Source organism: Dermacentor silvarum, chromosome 2, assembly GCF_013339745.2.
Source record: "Dermacentor silvarum isolate Dsil-2018 chromosome 2, BIME_Dsil_1.4, whole genome shotgun sequence".
NCBI classification, from domain to species: Eukaryota; Metazoa; Arthropoda; class Arachnida; order Ixodida; family Ixodidae; genus Dermacentor; species Dermacentor silvarum.
Window position 1 is genome coordinate 215,669,093 of NC_051155.1, and position 19,883 is coordinate 215,688,975.

The 19,883-nt window shown below is 46.5% G+C and overlaps 1 protein-coding gene across 8 annotated transcripts in view; it reads right to left on the reverse strand.

Annotated features, from left to right (window-relative positions):
* The window catches only part of LOC119442594 (DENN domain-containing protein Crag), a 91,871-nt gene that overhangs the window by 13,169 nt on the left and 58,819 nt on the right, over window positions 1-19,883 (reverse strand). For 6 of the 8 annotated variants that reach the window (XM_049662249.1, XM_037707524.2, XM_037707529.2 and 3 more), the window contains exons 26-33: window positions 17,771-17,912; window positions 16,539-16,940; window positions 15,725-16,067; window positions 15,457-15,642; window positions 11,603-11,810; window positions 5,364-5,415; window positions 2,215-2,467; window positions 1,143-1,297 (exon numbers count right to left, since the gene is read on the reverse strand). In XM_049662249.1, coding sequence (XP_049518206.1) covers window positions 1,143-1,297; window positions 2,215-2,467; window positions 5,364-5,415; window positions 11,603-11,810; window positions 15,457-15,642; window positions 15,725-16,067; window positions 16,539-16,940; window positions 17,771-17,912 — 1,741 coding nt within the window. The remainder of the gene's footprint in view (window positions 1-1,142; window positions 1,298-2,214; window positions 2,468-5,363; window positions 5,416-11,602; window positions 11,811-15,456; window positions 15,643-15,724; window positions 16,068-16,538; window positions 16,941-17,770; window positions 17,913-19,883) is intronic. The other 2 variants (XM_037707528.2, XM_037707526.2) reach the window with 2 other exon arrangements.

A 19,883-nucleotide genomic window follows, 5' to 3' on the forward strand; every position in this document is an offset into this window, starting at 1 on the left:
AAGCCCACCCAAAAAAATCAAAGGTTGTCATTTTCGTATGTACAATCCGTTTCTTTTTTTTTTTTTTTTTCTGCCATGTGCATGTTCCTGCTGCTAATCGTGCGAGTTCTTTGCATCCACCCATTGCTGTCTATGGTGCAGGCAGCAGCTCACAAGTCGCTTTCAAAACTTTGAATATTCAGACACTACGTTGCACTAATGATCAATAGCTCTTGCTGCCGGGTGTCTTTCAATGTAGAGTCAACAACCAATTTTTTTTTTTCAGACGTCTGATTTTTTGGACATACCTTATAATTCAGACGCCTTCATGATAATGACACGTACTCCATAGAGCCAATGTATAAAGACATCTGAGATTTTGGACGCCAGAACCCTTCGCCATGTGATTTTCCGGACTTTTTGCTGTGACCACACGTCCGAAACAGTATTAATTGAAGCCACCATCGCAGCTGTTTTGATAATCTCGCAGCCCTAAACCAGAGCTCTCGCACGACGATCGACTGGCAGCCATAGCCACCACCATGGCAACGCTAGGCCTAGCTGCTTCAACATTTACTACTAAGCTTTCTACTGTTCGGTGCCCTGTTTTTCATTGACAAAATTCACAGCTGCCAGCAATGACATTGACTCTGCCTCTGTCATCCTGATTGCTGGCTTCAAAGTGCGGAAAGCACAGCAAGGCTCTAGCGTTGCATAACGCCGGTTCCTAAAAGTCAGCTTTGCCACAACACAGTAATGTTAGAAGGCAAAGCATACGCAATGTTACGCAGTGAAGCATACCAAGATTGGAAAGGGGGCAGTGTCACGGGACACAGTGTGTGAATCTTTATTACACGCATGCACCCACCATCTCCAGTCACAGTACAAGCACTAATACGCCTAATAACTGTACTTGCAGACCTTCAGAGCTATTTCGAACATGCCTGTGGCAATTTGAGCCCTTGGGGGCAGTAAGAGGCATGTATTCATTTTTTGGACTGCCCGATTCTTTGGATGTTTTTGCGGCCCCTAGAAGTCCAAAAAATCCGACATTGGCCATGCTCGAGCACTGTTGTGTTCTGCATCTATCACAATTTGACCTTGTGTTCGGCATTGGAATGCTACAGTCAGTGAGCCACCGCAACAGATACGACGATGCTCACCACCATGAGGCTCTCGTTGGCAGCAGCCAAAGGGATGTCAACAGGCGCTGACAACGCACGACTAGTTGGACTGGCCAGGTATGAAGCTCCAGCCTGGCCCGGCGGGCTGCCCAGAGGAGACTCAGGACATGAGTCACCCACCCTTGGACCATCTGCTGCAATCAAATCAAATCAAATCAAATTATGAAACTTAAAGTCCTAAATTAATGCACAGGCTATTTGAGACACTGCAGTGGGTGCTCCGAATAAATGTCATCCACCTGGGGTGCTTTGACATACACTGTACACGAGCACTTTTGCATTCTGCCCCCATCAGAGAGTGGCTGCCACAGCCAGTAACCAAACCTGCACGCTCAAGCTTAGCAGCCGATAAGCCACAAACCAGCACACAGGATGACATTGCGTCGCACAAATATGGCTTAGCAGTTGGCGCAAAGCATGTAAAAATAAAATCAACTCTGCACCACAAGTATGCAACACCAAAGGTGATAGGGAACAATGATCTCGCATGAGAGCAAATGTAAAGGACAGCAAGCAGGACCTTGAACCATTACCCAAATTTTGATGTGTACTATTTTCAGCATGCAAAGGTAGCTACACACATACCCTCAAACCTCACAAGCATATGAGGCATTAGAATTACTTTCAGGCATTACCTTCATTACATATTAAATGAGAAAAAAAATGAAAAAAGCCTTCTTCTGGTGCGCTCTACTCAAGCATTTTGCTATATGCAATGCCAGCATGACGCACACTAGTGCATCAACAATTAAATGCGGGCATCCTAGTAGAGACGCAACTATCAAGTGAGCCTATTTGAACATCCACATTCACAGACTTCTTACATGCATTAAAAGAAAATTTTAAAATTAATTGCTTTCTTTACCATCACTCAGGTAGTACATGACAGAGAGAAAAAAACGTATACTTTTCGTGAAATTAAGAAAGCGCACCACATTATCACTCTTGACGACACCCCCTCGTTCTCAAAAGCACGGTCAATCCATCTGTGCCCCTAAGTCATCCAGAACATGAATGTGAAGAAATAGACCACACTGACAAACACACACACCTGCATCTGGGCTCTCTTCAAGCAGCAGGAAGCCATCATTGCCACTGTCTATACTGTCCGGCCTGCTGGCATCAAAGTCGCCAGCCCTAGTGTCGGGTGTGACAGCACGTCCTCCTGTCGCCTCGGGACTGGGCTCCTTGACCAGTGGACTGCGCTCGGGGCTGAGACGGGAGGACAACCCGGCAGCACTGGGCAGGCTCTCCATGGAGGGTGCCAGGCTGCCACCCACTGGGGAGTCCTCCACCCTATAGTCCTGCCAAACAGATTTCAATTAAAGCCAAATGTGAAAACTGACTACTAGAACAAACCTTGGAGACATTGCTAGTGCAATATTTGACATCTTGGAGAGCACATGAATGCACTAACTACAGTGGAACCTCAACATAATGAACATGTATATAACAAACTATTCGGTATAACAGAGGTATTTTTATGTCAGATGCGACTTCATTATAACAAGGTTCTACTGCATTTACACATGTAAGGCGTGCATCCTCCAACGCCAGAATTCTTTACCAAATAAGAAATAAAAAGACAGTTTCATCTACAGACACTTGCACCAACACATGCACCACAATCACTCGCAAGTGTGACACAACCAATGCAGCTATAGTGAGGGTGGCCCTGTATAATCATGAGAAGACCCTTCACATGAACAACATGAATGCATGACATCAGTGGTACCTCGTACAGTTGCAAATAGCTGAACAGCATGGACAACACTGAGTATGGCCTTCTTTAGGAGGGTTTCAATGAGGTGAGCTTAATTACCAGCTAATGTAGAATCAATGGTGGTGGTGAAAGTGACGAAGAGTGTTACTGGGTGCGCAAGGTATTGAAAACACTATTCCTTATCGCCATAGACACCAGCAGGCTCATCATAACTATCTATGCGTGCGGTTTGTTGGTTGACCCCTTATCATTCATACTGTGCAGTTTGTTCAAAGATGTAAGCGTACAGGTTGACGCAGGAAATGAAATGCCATGCAGTCACCTGCCGTGGTTGCTCAGTGGCTATGGTGTTGGGCTGCTGAGCATGAGGTTGCGGGATCGAATCCCGGCCACGGTGGCCGCATCTCGATGGGGTGATATGCAAAAACACCCGTGTACTTAGATTTAGGTGCATGTTAAAGAACCCCAGGTGGTCCAAATTTCCGGAGTCCCCCACTACGGTGTGCTTCATAATCAGATCATTGTTTTGGCACATAAAACCCCATAATTAAATTTTTTTTTTTAATGCCATGCAGTCCTCGTCGCCCTGGCCGCACACCACAGCGACTTGGAAATTGCACCTTTCTGAACGTAGCGAAGTCTTTCGTTTACAAGGTGCAGACAGAACTGATGTGTTCTGGTGGTGATGTGGCATTTGTGGAGAAAAGGAAAAAGCACAGTCAGTGATCAGAAATCGTCAGAACCCCTGATTTTCTCCGGAGGCTGCAAGCCATTGTGAGTGACGACCCGGGAAAGTCAATGCGGGCCATTGCAAAGGAGCTCCAAGTCGCAGAGTCGACTGTCAGTGCACGAGTACTTGAGGTATTATTCCAATGTCATGAGGAGGGGACAATTCATGTCCGATAAAACTTGGGAGAATTGTCTGCTCTGGTCCAAGCACTTGCTATGCAAGCTGAAGAGACTTGAGGAGCCTGGAATGCTCTGGTTTTTTTCAGATGAAAAGTACTTTGACTGAGACCAAAAAGTTAATCGCCGTAACGACAGGTGGCTTTGCGCAAACGCTGATGAGGTGCCTACAGTGATGTACACAAAATTTCTGTCGCCTGTGATGGTGTTAGCCGTCATCAGCAACAAGGCTGACGTCATGCCGCAACACTTTTTTGTAGAAGGACTCCACCTTAATGCTGCCGTGTACGTGGAGGTGCTTGCCACCATTGTAAAGCCCTGCATAGAGACTGTTTCGAAAAGAAAACCTTATGTCTTTCAGCAAGATTTGGCTCCTGCCCACATCGCCTCACTTGTGGCCTCCTAGTTCTCCAGATTTAAATCCACTCGACTACTATGTCATTGAGATAGAGGCCAACAAACAGCCACATAATACAAAAGACTCGCTGAAGGCCACCATTGCTGACTCAACGGCCAACATTTCTAAGGACCACCTGATCCGTGCATGCAGCCGTTTCGAAAGCCGAATTGAATCAGTTATTGCTGCGGATGGTGGATTCATTGAGTAATTGTGGAAATAAACCGTAAGAGAAGTATTTCCCAAAGTTTGGTGAAAATATGTCTATTTTTGCGGGAGATATTCTTCTCTACCTGAAGCCAACATTGTGTTCTCGTGTGTCCCCCCCTTCACTGTGTCCGTGTCGATTGTGCGCACAAAAAGATTTCACTATGAATTGTGTTCTCAAATACCTCATCACGCACCCGGTATATAATGCTTGCCTAATAAATTATAAATCATCAGTGGCAAAGCATTCCGTGTAACATGCATGGTGCAGAATATGGTATTGAAAGGTTGCCATAGGTCTGACTCAGGTGAGGCTCTCACCCTGTGGAGATCTCTAAAAATAATAGAGGTGTGGGTCTTACATGTGTAAATGCAGTACTAAATACATTTTCAAACACAAAATATTGGCAGTTCCGCAGAAGAATAGACAGCGATAGCAATGTCTAGCAGTGCAATTGAGGTCGTTGGCCGGTGTTCTAACAACATTCTAACAGCGCGACCCAGCACACGAAATAACTACTGTCGCGAGGTAGCTGCTTCACCCTGGTATCTCATAACCAGACCTCTCACAAAGCTGACATGATGAGGAGCTCTGCTAGTGACATTGCAGGTGACAAGCATCAAAGGTGAACAGGATGCACTTAACAGCTAACCGTCGGTGTTCGTAGCTTCAAATTTACTGTCCACTCAGACCACTGTAAGCACCACAATGTGGTATGCACATAGCTGCTCGGCTGGGATGCTAGTGTTAGCACACACAAAGCTGGTGCCAGCAGTGGAAGGCAAAACGCTTCCCTTGTTTATACAGCGAAATGCACTGCATGTCTTTTGCATCTCCAAAGACCTTCTCACCCTTCATGCGTATGTCGCCGATGTACTATCGACTGTAACAGCCAGATTTCAGAGGTGCAAAAATGCCTCAAGTGTCCGTATAGTAATTGTTATCCCAATAAAATTGAGCACTTACCTTGATGCTCACAGTAAGGAGTGGAACTACAGTCCCATTGCAGAAGTAGCACCTGAAAAATATTAGCAGGGAATCACTAAGACAGTAACTACAGAATGATTACTTGGAGCTTTTTATTGTCAAGCAGCTTGCACATTTGATCTACACATCAATACACAGCATTACCTCCCTCCACCCCAAACACCCTTTTCCCTGCAACTTTTTGCAGTAGTACCATTAAACCTAGATATAACGAACTTCAATATAACAAAGTACATAACTTTTAATAACTTCTTGTTCATAGAACACAACGTATTTAAAGCTTCAATGTAACAATGTTTGTTTATACACGATTTTAATATATTAACATTTTACTGCCATCACAAACGAATACCGAGACAATAAACAGAAACTTCCGCAGATGCAGATGGTCAAATCGTAGAATTACAAGTCACTGCTTCCGAACACACCTTTTAAATTGCAACCACCGAAGCAGAGCAGCGTCATGTTCTGTATTAAGTCGAAGTGCCAATAAGATCTTATCGTACCCCCTGCGCTTTATAATTTGAGTTTGAATGAAAGCATGCGAGGGTGAACCAACAAGGATGGTGGTTTGATGAGCTGTCTTCCAGCCGAGCAAGGGGGAAGAGGGGGAGCGGAGCGAGCTCGTGGTAACACGATCAAGCAGGCACCAGGGGTGATGGGGAGGGAGTGGGGGGCAGGTTGGCGCGTGCCTTCTTTTCTAATGTGGCTGTAGCTGTGCATGGCTGTCAGCGCGACTGAGCAGATAGATACGCAGCTCACATGCTGTTTTAGAGGTAAGCTGCCACATATGCAGAGTTGGCATGCCGAGACGGCATGGTGCCATGTATGCTGTTTTCTCGCACGTTTAGTACTGGAGGTACATAATCTTGAGTGGAGATGCATTGAAGCATGAGGCAGACAACGCATTCACTCCCCACTGCAACTTTTCATGATGTCGTCCCATTGTAGGTGACGCTATCTGCCGCGGGGGCAGAGTGGATGCGAAAGCGAAGCTAGCTTTGCTTTTTGCTACGCACCGCCGACGTTAAGATATCGTCGACACGGCAAGAAACCGTTATCTTTTGTCAGCGGTTCGCAAATTCAGCAAAACGTATTTTTTTTTGTCATTCAAATGTGCTTTTATTATTTCAAAAGCATTATATGCCCCATTACGCAAAAATCCGTCACCGCCGGCGTGACCGAAAGATGCTACCAAAAATGGCCGATGCCACAAAGAGTAAAAACACGCAAAGAAATGCTTGGATTGACATCACATTTCTCAGGGAGGTTCCTGTAAACAAAGTAAATTATATAGGCTTTGAATAGTAAACTTGGTACATTTCGGTCCGGGTGGGAATCGAACTTTGGGAGCACGCTTCCCCGAAGCCACAGCAGCTCCACGGTTCTGGCTTACTAAAGGTGTGCCTAGTGCAGCCATGATCGCACACATCACGTCGCAGCCATGTGGCTAACTAAAGGTGCGGCCTATTGCGTGCGTCGTTGGGCACGTGATGGCGTAGCCAATGGGGAGGAGGTGGCGCCAGGTCATGACTGTAAAAAATGAGCGCGTTCACGACAGTCCGAGGTCTACAAACAGTATAATGCTTTCGCATTCCCACACGTAAGCAGTCTTAAGTCTCTCTGCCGGAATTTATCGCCATAATTCAGAAAATTTTGCGGACCCTTCCATGTAAGAAAAATCCATCGGCGACTGTACTTATTTGCATAAAAGGTTGAAGTTCAATATAACAATATTTTGATATAATAATGAAGCCAATTGGCAATTTAGCGACTTCATTATAGTAATGATGTTTAACTGTAGTGACAAGTAGCACTGAGAAATTATTATAAATGAAAATAACGAAGTAACCGAAAGTTATCATTCACTTTTTGTGTCCTGCTGGTCATACTGATACATTTAATTGATTACACTGACAAATTGCATTATACCAACATAATGCAACAAGAAGTACCCAATTCACGGGACCACAGTGTTGTCTGTCACTGTAATGCCAAAACAAGGCACGTGCTGTGTTACACCCATAGGTTATGGTTTTGCCAAATACAATGACACTGCCACTGTTCCATTGAGCTATTAAAATGAATCCAATGCGAAATGCCCTCTCTGTGCGAGATTTGAGTACAAACAATGCAGTGGTTTAGCTAAAAGTCTTATATATACCTGGTGCAACTTTTTTTTTAACATTCTGTAAACATATATTTCAGTAATGTATTAAACTAATAGAATTCTGCCGATAAATTCTACCTAGAATAAAATGTCAATCAAGTTAAAATGCTTTAAAGGGGTCCTGAAGTACCCCTCGGGCTTGATGAAAAAACACTGTCAGCGGATAGAGTACGCTGCTGTGAACATTTCACCCAAGCTATACAGTCGTGCACGACACGTGGAGCTCGCAAGCAGAGCACGAAGTCACCCTTCTCTCAAACTATCTCTTTTCAACAGAAGCCTGCTCCTTACTCTCTTCTGGATACATTATTTCATCATATAGTGGATTCCCATAAATGTCTGCATTGGCCAATAGCTGACGCCAATCAAGGAGATAGCCTGATCAGACCACACACACGCTTGCGGGCGCGCGCTCACTGCTGGCCGCTCCTAGTTAGACACCTTGGCAGACTATTTGATAGCGCTTCCAAAACGTGCAAGTTGGATGTGGCTATTATCCGCTGGTCAAGCTGGCGAAGGACAAAGCCAGTCCGCACCATTTAGCACCGCCAGACTGGAGCATTTGAGCGTGACCATGCGCTCAAGCCCTGTCATGCATAAAGCAAACGCTGAGCATACGCACTACAGTTGCATGTAGCTGCGGTTTGCTACAGAGCGTAGATACCGCGGCCACCGCGGGGTAGCGGCATGAGTCCACTGGCTAAGTGCACTGCAGCTTGCATCATAGCCTTCATAATCGGAAGTAGTGCCATCTACATTAACATCCAAAATCAAATTTGAACTGCACGCCACGGTGACATTTAGAAGGCCTTGGGGGCACGCCCCGCTCAGCCGTAGCCTTAGCAGTGCAAGGCATTGAAGAAGGAGCGGAAGCACCACGACAGCCCTGTTTGATAGCCAATAACTCCGATTATACTGAACGCATTGAAGTACATTTTGAGGCAAAGTATTTCTGAAATAGCCTATTTTAACTTCAAATGCCTTTCTCCACTTCAATAAAATGTGGTTCAAGGCCCCTTTAAAATATGGTATCATTGCGCAACTTACCACAAGAATCATTTACAGTCGATGGATTTTACGGACGCCCGATTTTTCGGACATGCCCGATAATTCAGACGGCTTCGCGGCACCACCACGTAACCCATACAGTCAATGTATAAGAACGTCTGAAATTTCAGATGGAATAACCCTTTGTCGTCCGATTTTCCAGACTTTTTGCCGGGAATGCAGGTTCAAAACGGCATTAATCAAGACCACCACCACCGCCATTTTGATTATCTTGCCACCTCGAACTGCCGCTCTTGCACACAGATCTGCTGGCAGCTGTAGCCACAACCGCGGCAACACTAAGCCTAGCCGCTTCGACGTTAGCTATTAAGCTTCTTGCTGTTCAGGGCTGTGTTTTTCATTGAAAGAATTCACCGCTGTCAGCAATGGCACCAACTCCGCCTTTGTAATGCTCACCATTGGCTTCTCAGCTCGGAAAGCATGGCGCGTTACATTATGCCGGTTCCTGAAAGTCAGCTTCACCTTAATACAGTAGTAGTGTTACGCGGTGAAGCATAACAAGAGTGGGAAGGGGCAATTGTCACGGGACCACAGGATGTATTCCTTAATTATACACGGCTACACCCGCCGTCTCCTGTCACAGTACGAGCACCGATATGCCTAACAAGTGTACTGGCAGGCCTTCAGAGCTTTTTCGGACATGCCTGTGGCGATTTGAGCTCTTGGGAGCAGTAAAAGGCATGCATTCATTTTTTCGGACTGCACAATTTTTCGGACGTTTTCACGGCCCCTAGGAAGTCCTTAACCCTTTGCGGTCCGAAACTTTTACCCACTTTCCGGCTGTTCTGGTCCGAAACTATTTTGCCAGTTTGTGGCGCCGCTAAGAAAACCACCAACTGTGGAAGAAAAACTCACAGGATCTTTATTTTTTCTCTTGCATTCTGCAGGCAACTCCTCTACCGGTATTTGAGCAGCATGTGATACCGCTCGAAGCATTCTCCTGGGTACAGGCCAGGGTTGTTACTGCAGGTTTTGCAGAAAAACACAGTTTCCCCCCTGCCTCCGTTTGTTTTTCGATCGCTACAAGCGGCACAGTCCTTGCTGCTTCGGCCTGGGAGCTTGTAGATGAAATGGCTCCTCCCATCTAGCCTTTCCTCGCACTCCTTCCGCGCAGACGGGCCTCGCTTTTTGGCTCTAGCCCTCACGTCACCCACCAGCTGTAGGATGAGGTTGCGGCGGTACTGCAGATGTCGCTGTTCTTTCTCACCATGATTCTGCAGCTGTGTGCGCCTCAAAATAAAGCTATTGACAATGGAAACCCCTCGAAGCTTTCACTAAATGCACCACCGTAAAACGCATGCGGTGAAAATGTGGTCATGCTTCTCAGCGAACCAGGCGAATGTGCGGTTGCGGGCGCGAGAACGCTCTGGTATCCAGAAGCCGTGCTGAACATTGTGCTGCACCCTAGTGCAAAAAGAAGTAAACTTCAACAAACAAAGTTTATTTATCCCTCAAGAGATGGTGCACCGTGTTTATTGCGCGCGAACGTGCTGTTCCGCGCGCAAGTGAGAACGCTCTGGTATCCAGAAGCCGTGCTGAACATTGTGCAATGAGAAGTAAACTAGTGAAAAGAGTGATAAGCTAGTGAAAAGAGAAGTAAACTTCAGCAAACAAAGTTTATTTATCCCTCAAGAGACGGCGCATCGTGTATACAAAGAATGCGCACGAATCGCAGTGAGAAAAACCGCGAAATTTAATCCCCGAACCCCCATGTCGGGCGGTGCCCGACAGCGCACCGCTGTGGCCATGTTGTGTTCTCAGGCCCTGCCCGACATCGGACCGCAAAGGGTTAAAATAAGAGGTTGTATATGTTTGCCATAACATTGAGTCAATGCCATTTATCTCAACTATGCAAGTCCTCATCACTGTACATACCTAAAATACAATGAAATCCTGATAATTCAAAATCTTATAATTCATATTGACGCATTCCAATTCCAACTGATCTGTTCATCCTGGGAAAGTCTTCATGTACATGAATAGAGAAAAACTCCCATGAATTCAAACTCTAAAAACCGCACAATGGCTATTTCAAACAAAATTTCTCACTCCCATGGACGGCTTTTTGGACAAACACGTGCCAAAGGCAAAGGTGCAATGCGTGGGAAACCGAGACCGAACCTGAGCAAGCAGAGTAGTGTGCCTTTCTCATACGGCTTGAAAGGAGCAGAAAGGCGACCTTAGCACACGCTCAATCACATTAATGCGCTCACCTAACGCGGAAGGACGGAGCGCATCAAGCCACCATGCTTCTCGGCTCACCCTCATACATTTTTCCTCACATCCACAGAAAACGGCATGCGAGGTGGGGATCTTACTGCACTTGGACTTTATCTAGGCTTCTTTCGTCACATGTTGTCACCCACAGATGGAGGAAAGACAATAGTTTCAAGGCAAGCCCAGTGACGGTTTTAGTTTCGTACGCTGTACCGCACAATTGATCGGGTGCTGTATTTAAAGAGGTTCTTAGTTCGAACACCGTCTCATTCGAATAAACTTCCGGTACCCTTGGAGTTTGTATTAATTAGATTCTACTGCAATTGCAAAGCATCAGTGATTATGCACTGAATTACTGTTCAATTTAACAGCCAACTGGTATGTTCAGCAGGACATGGCCACAAAATTAAAAGGCTTGAAGAATATAATTAATTGTAAGAAGTAAATTTCAGACTGAACGGGCTAGGACTTCGTGGTAAAATTAATATCTAACAGAAGATATTGATCAATTCGTGGTGCTTAACATCTCAAAGCAACACAGAAGTTATAGGAGATGCCGTACCGGGGCACCAGACTAATTTCGACTAAGTCGGGTTCTTTAATGTGCACCTAAATCTAAGTACACAAGCGTTATTGCAGTCATCCCAATTGGAGTCCGGCTGCTGTGGCCGGAAATTAATCCCACATTCTCGTGCTCAGCAGCAGAATGCCATAGCCACTGAGCCACTGTGATGGCTAACAGGAGATATTCAACAACACTTGCCTAGTGTTGAGGTTTGAGTCGTCTGCTGTCCAGCCGTCCATAATCTCCTCGTCGTACAGAAGGGATTTACATGTGTTGCACTGGGAGCAAGAAGTGATGGACACCTCCAGCGCCACGCGGCTAGTACTGCCACTGCTTGCAGTCGGTACAACCGCCTCAGCAGGTTCCATGGGACGTAGCAGTGAAGAGCCAGCACCAGGGGTGCCACCTGTTGTTATGGTAGAATACATTGCATGCGCTCCAATTCATTCCAGCTAGCAAAGCTGTCTCTAGCTTGATATATAAGCAGAGTTTCTTTTCTGCGCAATAGAACGTAAGCATACCTTGACACTGTTCATTCCCTGGCATCAATTTTTTTAATGCCATTCTTTGGGTACTTCACGCACTTTCTGTGTCTGCATGTATGTACGAGGTCTGTTGGAAAAGTATCCGACCTTTGGCAGAATAAAAAAAATTCGCGTAACTGGAGCGTTGGAAACCTAATCACGCTCAAAGTAGTCTCCTAGGGACTCCACACACTTCTCCCAGCGGTGCTGCCATTGTTGGAAGCATTCCGAGAAGGCCTCTTTCGGAATGGAGTTTAGCTCAGCTGTCGTTGCAGCCATAATGCCTTGTCTTGTCTGAAATCGTGCTCCTTTCAATCGCCTCTTGATTTTGGGAAACAGCCAGAAGCCGCAGGGGGCCATATCTGGAGAGTAAGGAGCCTGTTGAACTATAGGAGTCTGGTTTTTCGCCAAAAAATCCTGAATCAAGAGCGAGAAATGTGCAGGAGCATTGTCGTGATGAATGCGCCCATTTCCTGTTGACTACAACTCCGGTCTGTTGCGCTGCACAGCATCATGTAGGCGACGGAGGACATCCCTGTAGTACTCTTTGGTGATTGTTTCACCCTGTGGTGCGTACTCGTAGTGTACCACACCGCGGGAGTCAAAGAAAGCAGTCAGCATCACTTTGACGTTGCTGCGCACTTGGCGGGCCTTCTTTGGTCTTGGTGACGCGGAATGCTTCCACTGTGACGACCGGGATTCGGTTTCCGGGTCGTACCCGTACACCCAAGACTCGTCACCAGTGATTTTGGTGTTCATGAAGTCGGGGTCACTATTTGTGGAATCCAGCACGTCCTGTGAGACTTCAACACGAAGTTGCTTTTGCTCCACCATGAGCAGCTTCGGCACGAATTTCGCCGCAACTCTCTTCATGGCCAAATCTTCAGTCGAAATGGAACGTGCAGAAAAAGTGCTGAAGCACACCTCTTCCGCAATTTCTCGGATAGTCACACAACGGTCCCGCATCACCACAGCGTTCACTTCGGCAATGACCTAGTCATTTCGGCATGTTGATGGCCGACCGGAGCGTGGCTCACTCTCCACCGATGTGCGGCCATCTTTAAACCGGTTGTACCACTCCTTAATCTGTGTGCTGCTCATAGCATCGTTACCGAAAGCCATCTGAACCTTCCGAATGGTTTTCACTTGGCTGTCGCCCAGTTTCTGGCAAAATTTAATGTAGTAGCGCTGCTCCAGTCGCTACGTCATTTTCCGTGCAATAAAAAAACCGACGAGAGCACTGCGCACTACCTCACTCAAACGCTGCGTCCCAGCGACTGACGCTATCGGCAGATGGGAAAAAATTTGCGCATGCGCACAAAGGTTCAGGTTCAAGGTTGGCTGATGCAAGTGCGCTTGTTTCATATCCATCAGGTGTTCGCAAAAAAATATATATATATTAATAAGGTCGGATACTTTTCTAACAGACCTCGTATGTACCTAACCATTTTCCCACCTACCTGGGTCACTGGGCAATCCGTGGTCGAATGGTTAGCACATCGGGCTGCTGTGCTTAGATAACAGGGTTTGAAACCAACCATCGGACCAACTTGGGTCACTGAGTATGTGCCAATGTGCACATACGTGCTGCCCTTCAATGAACCTCTTTCGTGGTGACACTGTAGGTGCGGGACTGGGTAGGCACCGCTGTTCGAAGAAACTCTTTGACACCAACTTGTGTCACTAGGGATGCGCCACTAAGAATATGCTGCTCTACAATGACGAAAAAGATCCCTTCAATTCCTGCGCTGCAGATCGGAATCGAACCCACCTCACAAGGGTTCCTCAAGGACAGCAACCCGATACATTAGCAGGCTATGCCACAGATGCACTGGGTACATGCCGCTTTCAATGAATGCCTTTCCCGCCAATGCTTTATCGAGCTGCACCATGAATGCACTGGGTATGTGTCACTCTTCAATGAACCTCTCACCAAGTTGGGTCACTGAGTATGCCGGAAGCGAGGGAACTGTTCTTGGCATTCGCAGCCACCAGCCGGCCACACTTTTTGTCTTGGAGGCCACACGCGGACTTCTCAGCAGTGCCACTAGATGGCGCAGCGTGCCCAGAAAGAAGAGCGAGAGAGGAGCTAAGTTGCCACATGACGCGTTTCTCAGCATTCGCAAGCACTGGCACATTATGAAATTCGGAGGCCACATACAGGCCCGATGACGGCGCTAGATGGTGCCAAGTGTTCTTAAGGAATGCGAAACAGGAGTCCCGCTGCAGTACACGCCTCATACATAACTCGTTTCGAAGCTGGAAATGCATTTTGTCGCTACACTGATTCAATGCTAACGCATTACTGTCGACATTCATTGTGAGTTGAGTTCTGCCGCAATTCTTTTTATGCTAAGGTAAACGAAAAGGAGGTTGCGAGTAACCTTTCCAAATACTTGTAGCAATGAAAAGTCTCTTTTCCCCTCACACCTTAAGGTATGCTGCTGCTTAATTGATGCGGCAAGAAATGACTGGTCAACAACTACAGCATGGCTAGTCGTGCACATTACTTTTTGAAAGAAAATGTGCTTTCCAAAGAGTGGTGAGTCTTGCCTGAATGGCACTCATGCTAAAGGTTGACACCTCAGCTACAGCATGATCTTTGAATGCAATCGGGAATCTAGCTTAACGGTGCTTGCTTGATTCCACTCTATCTCCCAGCTGCCTCTTTGCATCACTTGTCAGTATAGATTGCTCAGTCCACAGTAAAGCAGCCCAAATCTTCACAGACTTTCATACTGTCTTCTTAAAGCTTTCCTCTTTGCCATCTAAGTCTGGATCAGAACAGGACTCAACTCAATGTACAACTGTCTGACAAAGATGTCAAAGTAGCAGCCTATGCTCTGAACTCAAATGCACTTATAATAGGTGATGAGACACCTATAACTTCTATAGATTGCACTCAAATTAGCTAATTTACCTACAGCTTGTCCGTTGACAGAGTCAACAAACACTAATTACTATGTGCCTAAAAGACAGATATATTGAGCTGAATCCAGCCTTCCAAGCTAAGTATATTTATTTAATCAAACAAGGCAATGTACGGTCACTTTTTGCCAAACAGCAAAGAGATAGTAAAAATGATTAGCTTTTGCAGTACGTACTTGCGATGTAGGAACATTACACTGGGAGTTCACGAAACATCCAGTCAAATTCTTTATAATGAAGTGCTTAGGACCTCCGAAAATGTTCGTTATACAGGTCACTTCATTGTAAAGGTCACGCACTGCACCACTCACAATAGAACCGAGGCACAATTATTAATTCGTTATACAGGTCATTTCGTTGTAGAGGCATTCACTGTAGAAGCAGAGGTGCACAACTGTACTTAGAGAATACTGAAACGAAAACAGCATGTTTACTCACGAGACACATACCCAAATATAAATATTACTACGCAAATATCACTGTGAGTGAACACGGTTTACATATACATACGCACTCATACAAGCAGCTTCCCACTGTTCCGCAAGACAAGAGCAAACAACTGTTGATGAAAAGGCTTCTCCAGCCGAAAAGGTCCCCCACCTATTGCACTGTCTGCCATAAGCAAGCTGTCTTCGGGGGCAAGCTCCTCGAGGTTCTCTTCTCCACCATGCCCCATCAAAAGGTCCATGCTTGCACGACGGCTGGATTCGAGAGACAGTGAGCTCTCTTGATCATCATCTTCCAGCAGCAAGTGCTCATAGCCACGAGGCAAAGAATATGATGAGCCTGCAAGAATGAACTGTTTTCAACTTTTCCCCAAATACAGCAAAGCTAACCTTAGTAGAAAAGTTAACCAAGCAAAGCTAACCTCTTGTGGGAGTGTTGGAGGCCGATAGTGACTGCTTTATCTCGGTAAACTTGGAGGCCATGGAGTTGGCAGCAAGGCGCAGGCTATCAACCAGATACTCTGAATGACGACTCGACAATCGTGACAGGCCAAAAGTGGATGACTGTGGTGACTGGCCACTCATCAAGGGAGGAGCCTCTCGAGATGTTGGCACGCACTGGGGCGAGTAGCGACGGCCTGGTGAGTAAGGTAAAGTAGACGATCGCGACAAGCCACGTGGATTAGACACAGCAGGACCGTCGACTACCACGGTGGACTCCACTGGCATGGTGGGCCTGGGGCTTGGTGATGTAGGCGGTGCATCCTGCAGCATGGGGACAAGTTGAAGCATTCCGGCATTTTCTTAAAAGAACACTAGTGCTGATTAGTTAAGAATGCTCTCGACTGTTCTTAGTGAAGTGAACCTTTTCCATCTTATTCAATAATGATGCTGCCCCCATACTGTTTCAACCAGTGTAAGCTGGGGTGGTAGTCTTGGTAGATCACCTTTGGGATTATGATCACCTTCACGAAATTTTGTGCGAGTAGAACCAGGCACATCAGTACCTATGGGTGGCAGCATTCCTGGCACAGTGCCAAGCATGCCGTCTTTACACATAACCAGGAACACTGTCATCCATAGACGCCAACAGGCGTGTTACATGTAAAATATCACAAAAGTGATTGTATCCCCAAACATTATTGACTGAGAATGCTACCCCTGCACGCCTGCACGAGTGGCTGTCATGAATATTTGTTAGCTTCCTGTAAATTCCTATAAGCTCTTATGACTGACCTGTTCCACAAGGGATTCCATCTGCGACAATGACCTGGCAGGTGATGACCTCGCTGAACTGGACTTGTGGTTGGAGTGGAAGGTGGAGCTTCTCGTCACGGATGCCATCTTTGAGCCCAAGGAGAACTTGCGGGTCTTGAGCCCAAGGGTAGAGGAGATGGAGGCAGCTGCCCCTGACAGGTCCATCTGCTGCCAGGCATCTCTCAGGGGGCTCAAGGTGGAACTGATAAACTCCTTCGACTGCTCCAGGGTGCGAGCCAGGTTGGCCGGTGAGCCCCCAGTTGAGAAGCGATGCACTGGGGCTGGTCGTGGCATGGACCGAGGTGGGGTGACAACATCCGAGAAATGGCTGTTTGAGACATCTGGAGTAGGGCTGGCCGTGCGATCTTCCTCTTGCTGTTCCTGCGAGAAAAGGGGCCCTGATGACACAGATGCAAAGTTGGCGATCAAGTTGTCTATGTGGGTGTTAACAGCCCAATCACATTTGGCTTCTTGATTGCACAGCACAGCATAAAAAAAAAGAACATGAGCACATCAACTCACAATTTGCTGTTTAAAATTCATACCACATGTCTCACATGCTGCCCTTGAAATGCAGAGCCCTAGTTATTCTAGGGCTCTGCATTACAAGGGCAGCCACCCGATTGTCAGTGGCCTTGCAAACAAAATCTAAGGACTAAAGAGCTGGTGATTTGAACACAGTTTATCTGCAGACTTCCTTATTTAACTACTTCTCTCGACTATAGGCACAACTATAACTCCCAAGTTTAAGGAGCAGTTGAGATTTTACTGTGAACAGCAGTAATTGCTAGGAAATAGGCTGATAATGTCCAAGTTTACTTAATCCCAAGTTTAAGGAGCAGTTGAGATTTTACTGTGAACAGCAGTAATTGCTAGGAAATAGGCTGATAATGTCCAAGTTTACTTAAAGCACGGCATGAAGTTGTGTAAAAAAGATATCCGACCTGGAATCAAATCAAACCACTATGTCTTGAGCCTCCTAGCCCTGTCTATGAGTTCCTAGGAGTTCTTCCAGTGCCACTGGAGTTCTCTTGCAGGAGTACCAAGGAGTTCTTCCGAGATCAAGTGGAATTCTCTGAACGTACTGGGAAGTCAAAGGCTGACAATTGCTGTTCGCACAAACTGAGTTAAAGACAATGAGAGTCGCTGGAATCTGGGGTTTTCTTTCTGAAAGTTCTAACATATGCTGTCACATTTTAAATGCCACTCACCTTGCCAAGCAGCCTCTCAGAGGGTGTCTCTGAGGTGACTGGCGTTTCAGCAAGGGCAGCCAGGTGAGAGTCTCCCTGTCCCAGGGCAGTGTCGTCCCCGCCAAGCGTCCAAGACCTGCCAAGTACACGCAGGTTTCTCCTTCTGTCCCCGTCCAAGCCAGCGGTGCAGAAGCCAGGATAGCGGTGGAATGACAGTGCAGCGTGGAAAGCAGCAGGGAGGGGAAGAGCAGCCGCATGAGAGAAGAATGTGCACAGTGAGAGGCAGGCAAACAAAGAACAGTGCTGGGGGACAGGGGTTTGACAGTGAGCTGTCTAGGGCCTTTTGTTTAGTGCAGAAGAAGGGTGACATGCTATACTACAAACATTGCAGACAAAGACAGTGCACAGCCAAGTGTTTTGCTCATCTTCCATGTGACGGCCATGTAACATTACACTGTTTTGCTGGAAGACAGTGCAAGACTATTGAAAAGACCCTCGAAGTGGCGCTCTGCAGAGAAAACCATTTCTTGAGGCTACATGAAAGAAAAAAAGCAGAGGCAGTGGGTGTGCAAGCAAGAATGACCAATGACTGCTTCATTTTAAGTAGTGAGCACTGTTTATAAGACATTGTAAAAAAAATCAGTAGCCCCTCCCCTGTAGAGGAAATGGCAGTAAGTGAAGCTTGTCATGTGTTTCTTCGGTGTTCCTCCGAACGAATTGCACTGACGAGTACCACGTTGTGCTCAAACCACAGCCGTTCACACACACTGCAGCTAGCTCCGAAGTTCGGGTTGAAAAAATCGCGTTGAAACCTGGCCGTCACACCGGGGAAGGTGGTGCTAGCATTGCCGAGGCATGCACCACCATTTTCAGGTTCCTGGAGGGCAAGACAACGCTGACGTTTGGCCTCAACATCGTGCTCCCGAAACTCAGGGTCTGCAGCTCTTCGCTGACATTTCATCTGGGCTTCGGAAGCCCTCACGCTAGAATTAGCACATCGACAATGAGCCCTTTCCCGAGCGCGCTCATTCTGGACGGATTTTCATAAAATTGCTTCAAAATTAAATCTGTCCGTTACGTAAGACAATGAATGGATTATACCCCCTTAAGCAATGACTCATACCCTCGTAAACGCGGCCTCCCTATTACGACGACAGAAGAGAAGTGAAATTCTACGCTGGAACGATTAGTGGCAACGCAGCCAGCTGTGGAGGCAGATGACGACACGAATGCGGGAGCAGTAGCACAAGCGCAAACCGAAGGGTGCCAAAGAGCCAGCTGCAGAAGACGACAACAAAGCTCGAGCCAATGCTGATGATGATGATTTTGTGCGTACATGGACGCCACCGAAATCTGAGAGTTATAACACTTGCAAAAGAAAGAGAGAGGAAGGGCCCAGGCAAGCACTAGCAAGCACCTGTCCTAATAGCAAGCAACTAGATGAACTAGGTCCCTAACTAGCTAACTAGGCTACTTTACAAAGGAATTAAATATGCAATATGTGAAGTATGATGTCGATTTCATGTTGCAAATGAGATGAGGTGCACCTTTGTTCACTGCTTCATTATTCCCCTCTGCAAATCGCAAAGGTTCAAAAGTATCTGGAACAAGGGAAAACACACAGAAGCAGACGTGTTTCCTTCATAGGGGAGCACTAGTTCTTCATTATTGTTGAAATTTGCGATAACCACAAAGGCAATAAAAATTGAAGAAAGGACAGCAAGCCATTGGTGGAATCTACCTAAACATCTTGGCATGACGTGAGCATCTACACTGAATGAACGAGCATGGCAGCTGTTTCCCCATCCACAGTGGGTATGCATGTGTGTACAACCAAGAATTTAGCATAACAGCCAGTGCCATTTGGCATCACAGGAGTAGATGTTTCTGATAGACCAGACACGGTACTCGGCTGAACTTTCGGCAACAATAGATTTTGAGGAAACGCCGTGCAGTCTCTTAAAGCATATTTAAAGTCTTGCTTGTCCATTTGGAGTACTAGAGCTTCGGCTTTTGCAGTCGGTGCAGGCCCATTCATAAGGAGGTTCACACTTCTGGCATTTTCAACTACTCAAGAAGCACACTCTCCACTTCAGGATACTTGGAATCACGGTTGCGCTTTCGTTTGGCTGAG